This window comes from Brassica napus, chromosome C4, assembly GCF_020379485.1.
Source record: "Brassica napus cultivar Da-Ae chromosome C4, Da-Ae, whole genome shotgun sequence".
Taxonomy (NCBI): Eukaryota; Viridiplantae; Streptophyta; class Magnoliopsida; order Brassicales; family Brassicaceae; genus Brassica; species Brassica napus.
In genome coordinates, this window is record NC_063447.1 from 44127359 (window position 1) to 44146098 (window position 18740).

Sequence of the window (18740 nt, forward strand, 5' to 3'; positions counted from 1 at the left end):
CTCACCATCCCAACTACTAACGGGTCATGAGCCAGATATATCCCACCTAAGAGTTTTTGGATGTGCCGTCCAAGTGCCTATAGCACCACCACAAAGAACAAAGATGAGACCTCAGAGGAGGATGGGAGTATATGTTGGATACAATCCCCCTTCTATTATTAAGTACTTAGAGCCAACAACAGGTGATTTGTTTAAGGCCATGTTCGCGGATTGTCATTTTGATGAATCCCAGTATCCAGCATTAGGGGAAGATTATGGTAAGCTGGTACATGATATAAAATGGAATCAAACATCCTTAACATGGCAGAATCCTCGGACTAGAGATTGTGATCTAGAAGTCCGGAAGATTATACATCTTCAAGAGCTAGCTAACAGATTGCTAGGTTCCTTTGCTGACCCAAATAGAGTAACCAAGTCATACATACCAGCTGCAAATGCACCAATAAGACTTGATGTCCGTGATGGACATAATCAGGCTGCTACTACGTCTAAACCACAATTGAAACGTGGTAGACCAGTAGGTTCCAAAGACAAAGAAGTTCGGAAAAGAAAGAGTGCAAAGAAATCCGACAAAGTGGAAACTCTAGACATGGAAAAGGAAACTCATGTACCACCAAAAGATACTTGGGACGCTAAGAATCAAGGTAATGAAGTTCCTGGCAATAATGAGATCTCAATAAATTATGTCATGTCTGGAAGGAAATGGAACAGAAAACATGTCGACATGAATGATATATTTGCTTATAATGTAGCAGTCGAATTGATGGATAATAAGGATCTAGAACCCACATCTATACTAGAATGTATGCAACGACCAGATTGGTTGAAATGGAAAGAAGCCATTAATGTGGAGTTAGAATCACTGAAAAAGAGAGGAGTGTTTGGACAGATCATCCGGACACCTCACAACATAAAACTAGTGGGAAACAAATGGGTTTTGTGAGAAAAAGAAATGAGAAAGGAGAAGTTGTGAGATATAAAGCACGACTTGTTGCACAAGGATTCTCACAAAGATCAGGAATAGATTATGAGGAAACTTATTCCCCTATGGTGGATGCTACGACCTTAAGATTTCTAATAAGTCTGGCTGTAAGAGAAGGTCTTGATATGCGGTTAATGGATGTTGTAACTGCCTACTTATATGGTCCACTGGATAATGAGATATACATGAAAATTCCAGATGGTATTGAATTGAAAAACAAAGAGAGTTCTCGAGAACAACATTGTATCAGATTGAACAGGTCTCTTTATAGATTAAAGCAAACAGGTCGAATGTGGTACAATAGACTGTCTGAATATCTCCTGAAAGAAGGATACAAAAACGACCAGATCTGCCCATGCATATTCATAAAGAAGTTCAATAAGGGTTTTGTAATCATTGCAGTATATGTAGATGATTTAAATATCCTATGAACCTCTGGAGAAATTTCTCAAACTGTTGAATATCTCAAGAAAGAATTCGAGATGAAAGATCTTGGAAAAACAAAGTTTTGTTTGGGATTGCAACTTGAGTATATGAAAGATGGAATTCTTGTGCATCAAGAGGCATATACAGAAAAAGTACTCAAAAGATTTAATATGGACCAGTCTCACCCATTGACTAGCCCCATGGTCGTGAGAAGTCTTGGTCCGGACACTGACCCATTTGGTCCGAAGAAGAAAAATGAGGAAGTCCTTGGTCCCGAAGTGCCTTATCTCAGTGCCATAGGAGCTCTGATGTATTTAGCTGGCCACACACGACCAGACATCAGCTTTGCTGTGAACTTACTTTCTAGGCTCAGCTCCTGTCCGACCCAAAGGCACTGGAACGGGATTAAACATATACTTCGTTACCTACAAGGAACGAAAGACTTGGGTCTTATGTTTACTGACAAATCTAAGGAAGATTTAGTTGGTTTTGCTGATGCAGGTTATCTCTCTGATCCACATTATGTTAGATCTCAGACTGGTTATGTTTTTACACACGGTGGGACAGCTATATCCTGTCGGTCCATGAAGCAGACCATGGCAGCCACATCCTCTAACCACGCAGAAATATTAGCCATGCATGAAGCCAGCCGTGAGAGTGTATGGATGAGATCAATGACACAGCATATTCGTACCACTTGTGGTATGATCAAAGGAAATGATCCACCGACCATTCTATACGAGGATAACACAACATGCATCACACAGCTTAAGGATGGATACATTAAAGGAAATAGGACGAAACATATTCTTTCTAAGTTCTTCTTTACACATGAGCTTCAGAAGGCAGGAGAGGTCCAAGTATTGCAAGTCCGTTCGAGTGAGAATTCAGCCGACCTCTTCACCAAGTCACTACCAACCTCAACGTTCAAGAAGCTCATATGGAAGATAGGCATGCGTCGACTGAAGGATCTTCGGTGATGCATTCATCAGGGGGAGTTCATGTGTTGTACTATTTTTCCTGTCTTGTTTTCCCTTTTACCACATTGGGTTTTGGGTTTGTCAAGAGAGGTTTTAATGAGGCAACATCCAAAGCATGAATGAACCTTGACCGGATGTGTCGATCAAGGGGGAGTGTTATAAACCATTTAGTGATCGACCCATTTATCAGCCCGTGTAGCAAGACGGGCCAAGCCCATCCGCATGATCATACTGGCGCCTATCTACTCTTGTGTTTATCTACATTATAGTTGATGTTTATCTTACGTATTGCTAGTCATTATCTAGTTAAAGATATGTACGATCTCATGTCGATCCAGTACTTAGGCCGTCATTACCATATGTATATAAAGACCAGTTGGTCGACCTAATAATACACACAAGTTCTGCTCTTCATTCACAACAATAATTCTTTAAAAATTCTTAAACCAATAACCTCCTAACTACAATACAATAAAATTGAATCCATTTGATATTACGTTAGATTCGGTTTATTCAGATTTTTTTTTTTTATTGCATCACATTTTCGGATTCGATTTATTGTCCAACCCAAAACAAAAAATTTAGTAAAAAAAAAAACATAAGTTCTATTAAAATTTTGATTACTAAATCACATATATCCTAAATACAAAACCCTGTTATAGGGTTTTAACATCTCTCTCTAGCCTTAAACGCCCACAGAATCACCAAACTCTCCGCATCTCTCTTTCTTTCCCCAGGTAAGTTTAAAGAAACTAGCTCCGCCCCCGTTTACCATTTCTATTCTTCCTCAAACCCAAATTCAGTTGAACTAAAACGAAGAAGGAGCCGACTTTTTCTCAACCTACACTGCAAAGTTTCTCAATTTCAATTGCGATTCGAAGATCGTGACTATGGCCAGAGGCGTAGCTAGAGTTTTGCGTAGAGCGTTTACTTCCAGAGCTAGGGTTCTGTCCTCGACCCGAAATTTCCACACTTGCAGAGAAACTCACTGCAGATCTCTTGCTAATCCCGAATCTCATGTTCTACCCACGACCCGGTTTGTTTCGAATAGTCCGGTTCGGATTCGCCTTCCATGGAACGATTACACACTTGGGTTTGGTAAAGTTAGATGCTTTTCTTCAACGGTTGACAGTAAAGGCGAAAACGACGAGAACAAACTTGAATCCAATATAGAAGACTGTGAAGAAGAAGAAAGCCTTCTTGGTTCTGACTCCGAGAGTGACGGTTACGACGAGGAAGGCGTGGTTAACGAGCTTGGCGTTGTAGACGATTCAGCTGTTTCCGATGTCTTTTCTAATAACAACAGCCCAGAGAGCAGCGAAGCTGCTCGTGCTTTAAACGCTGCGTATCATGATCCCGCGGCTCTGTACAAAGAGCTTAGAGGAAGTGAAGTGCGTTCTAACCTTCAGCGTAGCGAATGGGATACATTACACGAGATCTTCGGTTACTTTACTCAGTCTGGTTGGGCAGCTAATCAAGCTCTTGCGATCTACATCGGTAAATCGTTTTTCCCAACAGCTGTTGCCAAGTTCCGTGACTTCTTCTTCGAGACGTGTAACCTCGAGGTTGTTCAAGGTCTTGTCCGCGTTGGGGCAACAGATGACGCCGTTAAGTTTCTATTCCCCGTGTTTGTCGAGTTCTGTATCGAAGAGTTTCCTGACGAGATCAAGCGTTTCAAGAGCGTTGTTGATTCTGCAGACCTCACAAAGCCAGCTACTTGGTTTCCTTTCGCTAGAGCTATGAAGCGTAAGATCGTTTACCATTGTGGACCGACCAATAGCGGCAAGACTTATAATGCTTTGCAAAGGTTTATGGAAGCTGAGAACGGTTTGTATTGCAGCCCGCTTCGGTTGTTAGCTATGGAGGTTTTCGATAAGGTGAATGCTTTAGGTGTCTACTGTAGTCTCTTGACTGGACAGGAGAAGAAGCACGTCCCCTTCGCGAGACATGTTTCTTGTACTGTTGAGATGGTGTCTACAGATGAGTTATACGAAGTGGCTGTGGTCGATGAGATTCAGATGATGGCTGATCCTAGCAGAGGTCACGCTTGGACTAAAGCTCTGCTCGGTTTAAAAGCCGACGAGATTCATTTATGTGGAGACCCGAGTGTGTTGGAGATTGTGCGTAAGATGTGTAGCGAAACAGGAGATGAGTTGGTCGAAGAGCATTACGAGAGGTTTAAACCGTTGGTCGTTGAAGGTAAGACTTTATTAGGAGATCTTAAGAACGTTAAGTCTGGTGATTGTGTTGTTGCCTTCTCAAGAAGAGAGATATTCGAAGTGAAAATGGCGATAGAGAAACACACAAAGCATCGCTGCTGTGTTATCTACGGCGCGTTGCCTCCCGAGACGAGGAGACAGCAAGCGAATCTGTTCAACGACCAAGAGAACGAGTACGATGTTTTGGTCGCTAGTGATGCCGTTGGGATGGGGCTGAATCTCAACATAAGACGGGTTGTGTTCTACAGTCTGAGCAAGTATAACGGCGATAAGGTTGTGCCTGTACCGGCTTCGCAGGTGAAGCAGATCGCCGGGAGAGCTGGAAGGAGAGGGAGCCGCTATCCAGATGGACTCACGACGACGTTACACTTGGAAGATCTAACTTACCTGATAGAGTGTCTGCAGCAACCGTTTGATGAAGTTAGAAAAGTGGGGTTGTTCCCTTTCTTTGAACAGATTGAGATTTTCGCTGCGAAAGTTCCCGACATGGCGTTTTCGAAGCTCTTGGAGCATTTCGGTAAGCACTGCAGGCTGGACGGTTCTTACTTCCTGTGCCGTCACGATCACGTCAAGAAAGTAGCAAACATGCTGGAGAAAGTACAAGGGTTGTCTCTAGAAGACCGGTTTAACTTCTGTTTTGCGCCGGTTAATATCAGGAACCCGAAAGCGATGTACCATTTGTATCGGATGGCGTCTACTTACAGCCAAGATATGCCGGTTAATGTGGCCATGGGGATGCCGAAGAGTTCCGCTAGGAACGATACAGAGCTGTTGGATTTGGAGAGCAGACATCAGGTTTTGTCTATGTATCTTTGGTTGTCTAATCAGTTTGAAGAGAAGAACTTTCCGTTTGTGGAGAAGGTTGAAGCGATGGCTACGAATATTGCAGAGTTGTTGGGTGAATCTCTGACTAAAGCTAATTGGAAGATGGAGTCGAAAGAAGAGGTGATGAAGGGTCAGAAGAAAGAAGATGGAGGAGGGTATGAGAGACCAACTTCACTGATTAAGTTGGTTCGTAATAAGTAAAGCAAATTCAAGATTGTGTTTGAGCGAATCTTTTGTATCTTTGTGGATTTTGCTGAAAGTTTTGTCTGCAACTAGTTTATAAGAAATGGGGGGATATCAAATCTTTATTTATTGTATATGACACGAGAGGCGAGCATTAAAACCCAATGGGCTTAACTAAACAAGATAAAGCCCAAACAAAAAATAACTGATTTTGCCGTAAAGCCTCGTAAGGGCTTTTAACACAGTTTATTATAATAATATAAAAAGAAGGTTCTTGCTTCTTCCTCTTCTTCGAGATCACTCTCCTCTCTGTTTTGTGACAGCAGCCATGGTGCAAGTCAGGTTCTACCGCAACTGTAAGCTCTCTCTCTCTCTCTCCATCTTTGTTTCTCTGGCTTGATCGAACTTTCACCTTTTAATATAGTTTCTTTCCCCATACCTGAATTTGGACTGTTTTTAGAAGAAAAATTAAAGATTACCTTTTCTTGTTCCGTGGTTTAGATCATCTGGGTATCATTTATTTTTGATTCTTTAGCTTTCGATTTATCTGTTTATGGATGATGCATGCAAAGGATAATTAAAGGTTGTTCCATTAATCAGCAGAGTACTCTGTTTTAGTATGTAGTTTTCTTTGCTTGCATGTTATGTTTATGAAGATTTTCGTTGTTAATCTTGAGTTTGTGTGTTTTGCAGATGGCAAGACCTTCAAGAAGCCGCGACGTCCTTATGAGAAGGAGCGTCTTGATGCCGAGCTGAAGCTTGTCGGAGAATATGGTCTTCGTTGTAAGAGAGAGCTGTGGAGGGTTCAGTACACGCTTAGCCGTATCCGTAACGCTGCCAGAGAGCTTCTCACTCTCGATGAGAAGAACCCTCGTCGGATCTTTCAAGGTGAAGCTCTTCTTAGGAGGATGAACAAGAATGGGCTTCTTGATGAATCCCAGAACAAGCTCGACTACGTTCTTGCTTTGACTGTTGAGAATTTCCTCGAGCGCCGTCTCCAGACTATTGTCTTCAAGTCCGGTATGGCCAAGTCCATTCACCACGCCCGTGTCCTTATCCGACAAAGGCACATCAGGTAATCAAAAGTATATCTTTGGAAACAACTTTAAACAGTTGTAATGCTTATTGGTTTTGTCCTCAGCTTGACTTGTGTAAAGAATCTGTGCTTTAGGGTTGGGAGGCAACTTGTGAACATTCCATCGTTCATGGTTAAAGTAGAGTCACAGAAACACATTGACTTTTCTCTGACCAGTCCATTTGGTGGTGGTCGACCTGGAAGAGTGAAGAGAAGGAACGAGAGAGCTGGTGCTAAGAAAGCTGGTGGTGGTGGTGGAGATGAGGATGATGAAGAGTAAAAGTACCAAACCTTTAAAACCCCTTTGTTGGATAAATAATGTTTTTTTTTTGTTTAATAGTTTTCTTGAACTACAAGAAGTCAAGTGTGTTGGTTTGTAATGGTGTGTTTTGCAATAATGTGGTTGTGCCCCTTTGTGTTGTTGAACAATGATGCCACTTTCGGATCTTGCTTCTTACAAGACAGTAGTAGTAGTTAATATTTGGGAAAATTGCATAAACAACACTCAAATCGGCATTCACTAACATTTTATTCAATAACATTTTAAACTTCTAATATTTTTAGCTATCACTTTAAACCATCAACGGGCATCTGTATCACAAAAAGCCACATCTCATGAAGCAATCTTCCAAGGATCCGTTATAAAACATAGGAAAGCAATCTTCGAAGGATCCGTTATAAAACATAGGAAAAGAAACTAAGTAAAAGACCACAAAACCGTTTGAAAGTTGACATATTTACGAGTATTACCTGGTTTTACCCGGTTTTAATCCGATGTAAATCAAACCGCTATCCAAAATAAATACAAACCGTAAATTATTATTAAACCGAAGAAAGCAGACCGGATAAACCGTAGATCTGTTTCCTTTTCTCCTTAACCGTTCCCATTTCGAAAAACAAACTGTTCCACTCCAATCGTTTTCTATTTTTCTCTCTCCCCTAAACAAAGAATCCTAAAAAATTTGAACCCAAATCAAGGAGATTTGCAAAATTGAGGAAGATGGTTGAAACAAGAGGAGCTAAGAGGAAAGAAACTGACGTGAACGTGGAGATTTCGACGAAAGAAGTAGAGAAGAACGCGAAGAAGAAAAAAAGGACCATGAACCAAACGAAAGAGACGACGAAGATGACGGAGGAATCTGTGATGGTGACAGATGATGTCTTGCCGATGAATTACCTCGTGGAAGCTGCGGTGGCTGTTGAGCTAGAACGGAGTGGCCCGACATCGGAGGAGGAGGAAGACGGCGAAGAAAACGGCGACGACGACGGAAATGAGGATGCGGCGAATGATGAAGAGAAAGAAGGGGAAGCGGAAGCGAGTAGTTCTGACGAAGAAGAAAATGGTGACTCTGATGAAGGAGAGGACGAAGAGGATCCGCATGCAACCGCGGCAGAGGAAGCCTCAGATGAGGAGAAAGAGAACGAAGTTGAGACTAATGTCGGGGGCCCGACTAATGCCTGTGATGGAAACCGCGAGGAAGAATCCCTAGATGACGAAGAAGAGAAAGAGCAGGAGGAGGTATGAATTTAGGAATGGATTATGGGTGGTAATTTAGGATGAATATTAAGGTTTCAGTAAAAGAAAACTAGGAGTTATGGGTATAACTGTTTGTAATACTAGAACAACTAGGGGGAACAATAAGACAATGGTAAAACTAGTATTACGTAGGTATATTAGGAATACTTGGATAACTTGGTAAAACTATTGGTATAACTGACGTAGAACTTTACGCTACTTGCAGGAATTTGAGGCTACCGAGGCGGCCAAGCCAAGTAGAATGTTCTTCTTTGAAAAGGAGTACAAGAAACAAATAAAGCTAGGGACAAGGTGTATGATAGTAGACGTTATCGATACGTTTTTGTCTCTGGAACCGGAGGCAAGTGATGCGGAGAGGAGGTGGTTTGAGGAGCATCCACAATTCTGTCACTTGTTCCACAAGAAACTGGATGCAAATGCACAAGAAAATTTTAAGAGAAGGAAGAAGAAGAACTCAAACCACAAAGTTCAGGGAATGTGGATGTTGTTACTGCGTACTGCCGATGTCGCGAAGAAGAGAGAAGTGTGGTTCATTGTCAATGGTGTTCCCATCCATTATGGGTTGAGGGAACACGCATTGATATCATGCCTAAACTGCTGCAACTATCCTCTCGGATACAAGGAGTTTGGTAAGAAGAAATTTGTGAAGCGCCATTTCACGAACGGCGAAGCAATAAGGTTGGAGGATGTAGAAGCAAAGTTGTTGGCAATGGGAGCCCATAGAGACAGGTTGAGGATGGTGGTTCTGTTCTTTTTAGGAAGTGTTATATGCGCGCAAACAAAAGTTGGCGCAGGAGCCAATGATGTATTGGATTTTTCCAAAGAGTTGTGGATGATCTTGGATACTGCAAGACCTTTCCATGGAGGAGAACTCCTTTGATTATATGGTTAAGGAGATCTCCCACACAATGGATCATTTCGGAGGATTGGTGAAAGAGAAGACACTATGACCACTTCCAGGTTTCTGTATTCCTATAGAGGTAAGTAATAGAACATTACAAAGCTATTAAATTTGAAGTATTGTTTTGTTAACTTTTTTTTAAAAAATTGGTTTTGTAGCTTCTTACTTTCGAGGCAATTCCTGAGTTGGGAATGAGGTTTAGACAACCGGTTGAAGAAGCTGATCCATAGTGTCCGAGAATGTGCCAGTCAACGTTCAAAAAAATATAAATGAAAAGGTTTCCTTTTGCAAGTGTTAATCAAGAACTGGATAGGATTAAGGTTAGTGTTTTCTTTTTCCTCCTGCAAATTTCATTCGTAATTGCCAAATTAGGTTGGTAAAACTTGGGAAACTTTTGTAAAACTGTTGGGGGAAAACTAGGAAAACTAGATAAAACATGATTTGGTAAACTTGTTTGTAACTAATTTGTGTTCTTAGCCACAAGATATTGACAGCATCCTACCTACCAGGAACGAAGAAGAAAAAGCTCTTTTGGGCGTTATTCATGAAGAGGACGACGACGACGATTGCACTGATATTGCTATGGACAGCTGGACTAAGCGTATTATTGAAGGCTATACTGTCTTTTTTGAAGAAATGTGTGAAAAAGACATTGTAGCCCGACAAGTAAATGAAGGATCCGTTAATGCAGAACATGCAGTCCTTGAAGGCATTGCGGCAGGGGAAGAAGTGGCAGAATAGAAGAAGATGTTGGAGGATGTGATGAAGAAAGTGGAAAGTCTTGGAAATCATCTAGAGAGAGTGATGTCGATAGTGGACAATTTTGAGGAAAGGTTGGGGTCGCTTGTGTCGTTTGTGAAAGAAGCGCAGAAGGGATCGAAGAAGAAGTGAAGTTGTTGGTGTTCCTTGTCGGATATGTATTTTATGAACCTTTTTTGTTGATGTTTCATCCCGGATAATGTTGTTGGTGAACCTAATTTATGATGCCTTGTTATGAAAAACTAAGAGTTATGGGTATAATACTAGGACAACTAGGTAACACTAGTATAATTGAATACTAGGACAACTATGTGAAACAATGAGAAAATGGTAAAACTAGTATAACTGTTTGTAATACTAGGACAACTAGGGAACACTAGTATAATTGAATTCGAATGTGATAAAATGATAAGTCAGGTTATGCTGCTTATATAATTCCATTAACACACAATACTGATATCTTTCATATTTACATTGTTTTATCCATTCACCCATGTGCATTTTGATCATATACACTAGGATTTAGCCATGTTTAGGTTGCATTTTGCATACATGAGTCTTTATCAGGTATTAGAGTACCACATGGAGTTCTTGGAGGCATTTGGGTGCATTTGGAGCTCAAAAGAAGTGTTTAAAGCGATCAACGGACGAGCAGCGCACCAGAGCGACCTCACCGAAGCGACGCCGTGAAGTCGCTGTGACACACATCCCGGAGCGATCCAGCCAGAGCGACATGGAGAGGTCGCTCGCGTTTCTATCGTGAGACACCCCTCTCAGAGCGACTTGCCAGAGAGACGCTCCGAGGTCTCTCGCGTTTCCATGGCGAGACGACACAAAACGAAGCCCGGAGCGACCTCTCAGAGCGACCCACTGAGGTCGCTCCCGAAGTCCGGAGCGACTTGTTGGAGCGACACACCAAGGCCGCTCGCGTCCTCTCGTCCGGAGACACCAAAATCGAGCATCCTGGAGCGACACCTCAGAGCGACCTACCAAGGTCGCTCCCAGCCAGAGCGACCAGCTCAAGTCGCTCGCGTTTTGACGGGGCGAGACACGAAGAAATGCGTCGGGAGCGACCTCCTGGGAGCGACTATGCTAGGTCGCTCCGCGTGTTTGATTGGACGATTTTTATGTCTTTTCAGGGGCCTTTTGGTCATTTGTTTTATTGTTTTTAGATTGCCTAAACCTAAGTTAAGTACTTGGGGAGCCACCAGAGAAAAAGAATCTCTTTTCTGAAGAACAATTAAAAAAACTTCTTTTGATTCAGATTTGATTGTTTTCATCTTGTGTTCTTGTTGATTTCTTATCTATTTCTCTACATGATTAATCTGAAATCCAATATGGGTTTAAGAGGAATCATGGAGATTAGTGAGTAATCATCTTTTGAATTCATGGGTTAGGGAGATCAAGGGTGATTAGGTTAGTTCTATGATGTTTTAGTGTATATCATTCTTGTTCCTTGCTAGTAGAGTATTCATAATGCATCTTATGAGTTGGTCACTCAAAAGTTGATCTTTAGACATTTCCCACCCACAAGGTGTTTGATGAAATGTCTGAGACAACTCTCCTAAGCTTTTAACATACTTTACCAAAGACATTTGTTGTTAAAGGTGTTAAGATAGCCAATAGACCTGTTAGTAATGATTGCTTTCATATTATTCAACCAAAGACATTTGATGTTTGAGATATGTTAGTAAATGAGCATCCATCTAGATATAGAGTTTGTTTAGGATTGTGTCTAAGCTTAAGGTTGATAGTTTGATTGATCGTTTGCCATCCTTAGTTTGAAACTTGATCACCCAAGGTCTAATCCCTATGCCCATGAGTTCTCTTTTCCCTTAGTAAAGAAAGTCATTTCATTTATCATTAATCATTAGTTTAGAAACCTCTTAAATTATCGGTTGCACTTAGATTAAGTGAGTACTTGCATTCTCATTGCTTTGATATCCCTCAGAACTGGTTCGACATTCACTATACTACAACATTTGTCTTAGGAGCCTGAAAACTTCTAACATCAAATACACATGAACATACAAAAATTAACATAGCTTAATTGTAGAACGAGACTTAGAAGTATTACAAGTCTTAAACAACCACAACATGAAAGACCAGACCATGAAACCCATGGTTGAACAACAGCAAACTGGAACCGAAATGAGACATCAACAACAACATTACTTTAAGATTCAAACATGCTTGAGTTGATCCTTGAGCTCAGCGATCTCTGCAGTCATTTCATCAACACGCGTCAGTAAGCCCTCAACCTCGTCCTATATCGCAAAGACCCAAGGTTGACGAAAGTGGAGTCCATCATCCTGCAAATAGAACTCAATTCATACATATGAAACCTAACACAATCATCACATGATTCAAATCAAAACCCTAATATCTGAAAAGTACCTCAAAGTTGTCACAGGTGAAGTATTTCCTTCCCGGCAGAGTATAAAAGTCGCCGGCAAATTTCTTACCCGGAGAAACCTCGTCGACGATTCTTCCCCCACAAGGACATCTAGTCGGGATCCCGTAATGAGCGTCGGCAATGCACCGTAGCATGTTGTTGTATTTCTTCAACTCCTTCATGTGGCTGTACTCCTCGTGTGGGTGCGTCATGTTGAGAGAGTTGGGAGATGTTTGTGAGATAATTGGAAGAGAGGAGAGAGAGAGGGGAGCGAGAGAGAGTGGAGAGAGATATCTGTGGTTGAGATAAGAAGAGAGAGATTACGATGATTTGATTGAAAATATTTAATATTTTAGGTGCCAAACAAAAATTTATTTCCCTCCAAAAATTTGGTCTTAATTACACATATTATACTAGTGTTACGAAATTTGTTCATAGCTCTATTTTTGGTGGTTTCTAACATATGTAGTGTTACTAATCTTTTTGATTTCGTATTCCAGTTTTACTTTCGATATTAATACTTTAAAATGTTAGACAGCTTGTATTGTGTATTAATATTTTGGTTATAACTTTAATTGGAAATTTTATTTTATAAATTATAACATGTTCTTCATTAACAAAGTGAGACATGAAGGTGAAGGTGTTGTAATGGATATGTTTCGAGTTTTAACGAATTTTCAAAAAACGTTTACACCGTTGGGTTTAATTATAAGTTATAGTCGACGAATCAAATGTAAAACTAGGGGAGACGGATTTCAATATAGATAACACTAATGTCAAACAAAAAAATAAAGTAGTGTTTTACCAAGCAGATAACCAAGTTTTACCCAGTTTTACAAAGCAAATAACCAAGTTTTACCAAGCAGATAACCAAGTTTTACGCAGAAAAGAAAACAACCCGATTCATACAACAGAAAAACAACGCACATGATAGAGGTAAATTCAAGTAGGGGGGCTAGCACTATTTCCAAATAACAACCAATTGAAACCATAGTTTTGCCTTGGCTGCCTCTTGTTCCGTGTCCTTTTACGTCGTTCTCCACAAGATGGATGTCTTTTAACTCTTCTCCTTTCCTTCCAGGTAATGCGATTCGGAGGTATGATGTTCAGCTCTTTTATGTCATCTGGTACATTCCATGAAGACTTGTCGGACACGACATAAAGTGTCCTGGAATACGCCAATGCCCACAGTTCCGTCCAATAGTATTTTGAGCAGAGCTCGTGATAGTGAATATGGACATCACGTCGCGTGCCAACGCCCTCATCACCGCACTTAGTGTAATATATGTACGCATCCAGACCGTGCAGACAAGGAATCTTTTCATAATCCCACACCTTGCAAGTACAAGTTTTCGCAACCAAGTTCGCCAAAAACATACTCCCATCACTGTCGGTGACCTCGTACTCAAGTTCATAGCTATTAAGCTCCCGCACAGGTAGCGTTCTTGCAACAGGCCATAGATCGTGCAAGTGGTTCTCAACCAGAGGCACCAGCTTCGTCTCGACTGATCCAGAAACAACATCCTTGCGATGTTGATTAAACCAATCAGAGAATGTGTTGATGATACAATCTAACATTGGTCTTAAGGCCCACCTCCTTGCCTCTCTAAACACGTTGTTCATTGATTCCACACTGTTGCTTGTGTCCAAGTTGTACCTGTCACGTGAAAAAAAAACTCTTGCCTATTTGTCTTTTTGAGTATGCTCCTCCACATACTTCCAAGCCGAAGGATATCTTCTCTTAAACGATTTGTAGGCAGAGTCGAAGTCATCCATGGTGTAATATCTGCCCAATTCCATAAATTTATGCCCGACTACATCTTTGTTGACGTTACAAGCATGCCCTTTCACATTTTCCTTCAAATGCCATACACAATGGCCATGGTGAGCCTGTGGATACACGTTTGCTACTACAAAGATCAGGCTTTGATTTCTGTCAGTCATGAAAACCCGTTCAGCAGAGTCTGGTATAGCTCTCTTAAGCATCTCGAAAAACCAAGTCTGGGTAGCATGATTCTCTCCATCTAGTACTGCCAACGCTAGTGGATAATGGTGGCGATTTGGATCTTGAGCTTTGGCAAAAACTTGAACACCGCCATATCTGTTCTTCAGCCATGTCGTATCCACCACTATCACTTTCCTCATGACTGCAATATATGCAAGCTCCCAAGGCTATGAAGATGTATTTGAATTTACCTGCCTCATCCAATTTCACATCGGTGGTTGTTCCCGGATTCACTTGCTTTAACATGTACAAATAGCTATACATCATATTGTAGCTATCTCCTGGATTACCATGTTGATCACAAACCGTCAGATTCTTTCCAGGCAAGGCTGTCGAGTTTGATATCATTACCCCAAGTTTGAACTTAACAAGACCCTTAATAACCTTTGGACTAGGAGTTTCCAAGCCTTCCGGGAATTCCTCATTCAAAAAGGATCACACTAGTTCTGCTGACCCTTTTTGCTTATCGTTGCTGTCACTTTGACTAGTCCGAGAGCATGTATGCTTACTCCTGTAGCTCCTAATCAAAAAAATGTCTGTCTGAGGAATCTTTGCAGCTCGTAATCCCCATTTACAGCTAGCTTGCGAACATCCAATCACCAATCATCTACGATCAGACTTTTTGGTGAGATAATGATAGCATTCACTATAGGTAGCTCTATCGACGATCTCCTGAATTACGCTCTTACTTGGAAATTCGTCATGCTTACACAGACTCAAACCATCACCCCATTCCTCTATATACTTAGTCGAATTTATGGCTGGTGGCTGTTCAACAAACTTATCAGCTGTTGGAACAGCGGTATCTGTCTCCGCAGCAGTGTTAGTGTCCGCAGCGTTATCAGTCTCCATAGCAGTATCCATCTCCATAGCAGTATTCGTCTCCATAGCGGTATCAGTCTCCATAGCGGTATCCGTCTCCCCAGTGGCATCCGTCTCCGCAGTCGCATCATTATTCCCACCCTCTATCGCCTCGTTATTTCTCTGCTTATCTTCTACGTACAAAGTTATGGCTTTAGCTCCAATTTCATCCTCCAATGCCTGCAACTCTTCGTAGTTCTTAGCACCCGAACTTTTACCCACCCACGAGAGTTTATCTACAGGTCCCGGTTCCACTATTGATTCCATTCGTTTCAATATTTGTCCCAATCTTCCACTACTCTCCACAACCAAAAGACTTCTTCGGTTGTCTTTATCCATGCCCGTTAGGTAAACAAAAAGATCCTCATCATCAACAATATTTAAAGGTGTCTCACATCCTACCACCAGCGGCATGTAGCTCAATTCCAGTTTTTTCTTGCTTTCATCCAACCCAAGCTTCTTATACATCCTCTCTTCTATCATTGACAAAGTCGTATCCTCCACTGATGTCTTCAGAGTTATACTAAACATACGGTCTTTTAATTTAAAATGTATGCTGACATGATTTCTCATTGTATCCTGCCCAAAAAAATGAACAAATTCATCAAACTTATTAGAGTTATCTACAGTTCTACCAGTTGTTCCGAGTTATTCCAAGTTAACTACAGTTCTATCAGTTGTTCAGAGTTCTCCCAAGTTATCCACAGTTCAATCAACAACAAATTGAATTACGTATCGGGTGCGAACCGATCTACGCCCCTATAGACAATACACTCCCATTCAACCACTGAAATGCATTTTGTACCACTTTACTATACTGATTGACCCAGACACTAAACAAGGCCGTTGTGCATTACTCCTAAATTGAATCACAATTCAATTACGATGAAAGCTCGAGGCGGAGACCACAACTTACCGGCTTCGACGGAATGCTAGACGTCGGGAAAGGACTGGTCTATGGCGACAGATGGCGTCGCTCCACAATCTTTGGGAAAACGAGAATGAGCTGCGGGAGGGGGGATGGAGCTGAGGGCGGATTCGGAGCTATGGCTTTCCTGATTAATTGTCCAATTAATTTCGTTTTTTTTTGTTACAAAACCACCCAAAACCAGACCGGTTTCACAAGGAACCCTAACCACAACTATACCTGTTCGGTTAGCATTTTGACGGTGCCCCATTGTGACCGGTTTCCTTTCAAATTCTCGATTTTTTTAACTAAAGGCAAATTCATCAATTCGCGTTCGTTTAATGAATCATGGGCATAGGGGATTATGCAGATCCATAGGAGATTTGGCCATCACATGGAGGGGCAGGAGAGCCATTTCCCCCAATTTGACTTACCATTCAATGAGGTGGTATCAGTTTTTCACTAAATAAATTAAAAAAATAGCTGACAACAAAATTAAATAAAAATAAATTAAATAAAAAATTGGGACATTTTCATAAATACCACATTCATTAATATGTAAGAGACTAAACTAACCCTAATGTATTCTTCCCAACCATCGTCGTCTTCTCTGTAAAAATAATTCGGCGACGAGAAAAAAACATCTTCTCTCACTCACGTAGCCGGCGACAAGAGACTACAGAGAATCCCGATTCAAAACCTCAAATATGTCTGCTCCTCTCCACGATTCACAGCCGATATGTTTCTAATTTGTGTACTTTTTTGTTAGATCCAAGTAATTTTTTGGTTTTGTTCTTTCTGTTATTAAAAAAATCATAGAATGTTGGTCTAGAACAAGTAGATCTAAGGGAAATTGTTTCGATAGTGAACATTGAGTTTTCGAAAAATTGTAACCCTTTATAAATTTGGGTTTCAAGTAATTTTAGGATTTCTTTCTTCTGTTATTCAAAAATAAAACAATGTTGATTTAGACTTGTCATTTAAATAGTTCTGGCTAAAAGATATATATTTTTATAGTGAACACTGCATTTTAAGGAATTATAACCTCTTATAAATATGAGTTTCAGGATATTGTTGATAATACAACTCAACAATTTACAAGGTTTTTTAAAGAAGTATTTTAACAAGAGTTCATCTTATATGTCTATAAAAAATGTGGACTTGAGAAGTCTTGTCTTGTGTTATATTATATTTTCTGCAAGACTGTTATCAAAATACATGAACATTATGTTTGGATAAGGTATATTTAGAACATGATTAAAAGTTAACATCATCGTATATAAAGTAATTTAGTTGATAAATTTTGTTTTATTTCCTTTTGCAGTTAGATTACAATGAATTTTGCAATCTTTGAGATTTCCTTCGAGAATTTATGAAGCTGGAACCGAATCACCAGACAATCCAAAATGATTATCCAATATTCAAATATGGATTATGTCTATAAGGTTGTTGATATATTAAGAAAGGAAGAGTTTTCTCTTATAGAGATTATCCAACATTCAAATATGGATCATGTGATGAACATCAAGATATGTTTTGTTTTGTGTTAAAAAGAAGTATAGAACATGGTATGTATAATATAACAGGGTTGCAACGGAGAGCCTTACAAATAACTTATTTGGGATATCATTTACAAAAAAACATACTCTAGAAAATGAAACAAAGCAACTACCTACACACATGACTTACTTAAGGCAAAAAACCGGATTGGTGAGAGGCATTTACCTTCATTATGGATAATATCCCCCTAACTAAGTATTTAACGAAAAAACCGCAAAATAACTTTATTTAATGAATTAAACCCTAACAGGTCATAATTACCATTATTACCGGTAAATCTTTAGTTTACGGGTTTCTACATTACGTAAACATAGTTGAGGGATTTTACCTTTAAAAATCAAAAAATCAAAAAAATTCAAATTGTATAATATTATCTAAAAATTAGTAACTTAAATTTTCAAAACTAGCACTTTTTTTTTGTAAATATATGAATTTGATGTGTTTTTAACATCAACAATATATATGTATAAATTAAAAATGTAAAAACCTAGAAAATATAATAAAAAATTATCTAAAGACCCCCAAACTAAGTATTTAACGAAAAAGTTAAAAAATGTAAAAAACAAGAAAAATATAATAAAAGTTATATCTTATCTAATAAATGTAATAATAAATCTTTAGATAATTTTTATTATATTTTCTGGGTTTTTACATTTTTAATTTATACATATATATTGTTAAGGTTAAAAACACATCAAACTCATATATTTACCAAAAAATTTAAAAGTGCTAATTTTGAAAATTTAAGTTACTAATGTTTAGATAATATTATACAATTTGAATTTTTGATTTTTTGGATTTTTAATGGTAAAACCCCTCAACTATCTCTTATATATTAAAAGAGAAGCATTTGTAATAAATGTATTCACACACACATTGATACGTGTCAGCTTCACAATCATTTCAACTTCAAAATGCTTACGTGTCAGTCTCAGTCATTTAGCAATTAATGTGTTCACACACTAAATTTTTTAAATCTATCGTAGATAATTTAATGTGTTCACACACATTTTTTTAATCATCTCATTTTTAGTTTCCGCATTTTAAACTTTGTATTAGCGAATTGAAATTATCTCCGGGAAAGTACTGAATAATAGCATTGTTGAAAGAAACAAATTACAAAAT

General features: G+C 39.6%; 4 protein-coding genes across 6 annotated transcripts; 3 read left to right on the forward strand and 1 right to left on the reverse strand.

The window, feature by feature from the left end:
* Positions 1-2983: 2983 nt before the first annotated feature.
* Positions 2984-5749, forward strand: LOC106347824 (DExH-box ATP-dependent RNA helicase DExH18, mitochondrial). Its single transcript, XM_013787428.3, has one exon. The coding sequence runs from the start codon at positions 3279-3281 to the stop codon at positions 5631-5633; it is 2355 nt and encodes a 784-aa protein (XP_013642882.1). The 5' UTR covers positions 2984-3278; the 3' UTR covers positions 5634-5749.
* Positions 5745-7137, forward strand: LOC106347825 (40S ribosomal protein S9-2). 2 transcript variants are annotated; one of them, XM_013787429.3, is made up of 3 exons: positions 5745-5971; positions 6309-6690; positions 6757-7137. In XM_013787429.3, exons 1-3 carry the CDS (start codon positions 5944-5946, stop codon positions 6968-6970), a joined length of 624 nt encoding a protein of 207 aa, XP_013642883.1. In that variant the 5' UTR covers positions 5745-5943; the 3' UTR covers positions 6971-7137. The 2 variants fall into 2 exon arrangements, with proteins under 2 accessions (XP_013642883.1, XP_013642884.1); XM_013787430.3 differs by having other exon boundaries at positions 5747-5971; positions 6787-7137.
* Positions 7138-7324: 187 nt separating this feature from the next.
* Positions 7325-10252, forward strand: LOC111205072. 2 transcript variants are annotated; one of them, XR_007322521.1, is made up of 4 exons: positions 7325-8209; positions 8433-9207; positions 9287-9448; positions 9638-10252. XR_007322521.1 is itself a non-coding variant. In XM_048754800.1 (2 exons), the coding sequence occupies exons 1-2, from the start codon at positions 7691-7693 to the stop codon at positions 9105-9107; spliced, it is 1194 nt and encodes a 397-aa protein (XP_048610757.1). In that variant the 5' UTR covers positions 7325-7690; the 3' UTR covers positions 9108-10252. The 2 variants fall into 2 exon arrangements, 1 of the variants encoding a protein (XP_048610757.1); XM_048754800.1 differs by having other exon boundaries at positions 8433-10252.
* A 2972-nt stretch (positions 10253-13224) lies between these two features.
* Positions 13225-14635, reverse strand: LOC106350372. Its single transcript, XM_013790267.1, has 3 exons — positions 14479-14635; positions 14000-14429; positions 13225-13939 (listed from the first exon to the last, which is right to left on the reverse strand). Exons 1-3 carry the CDS (start codon positions 14633-14635, stop codon positions 13225-13227), a joined length of 1302 nt encoding a protein of 433 aa, XP_013645721.1.
* Between the last annotated feature and the right edge of the window lie 4105 nt (positions 14636-18740).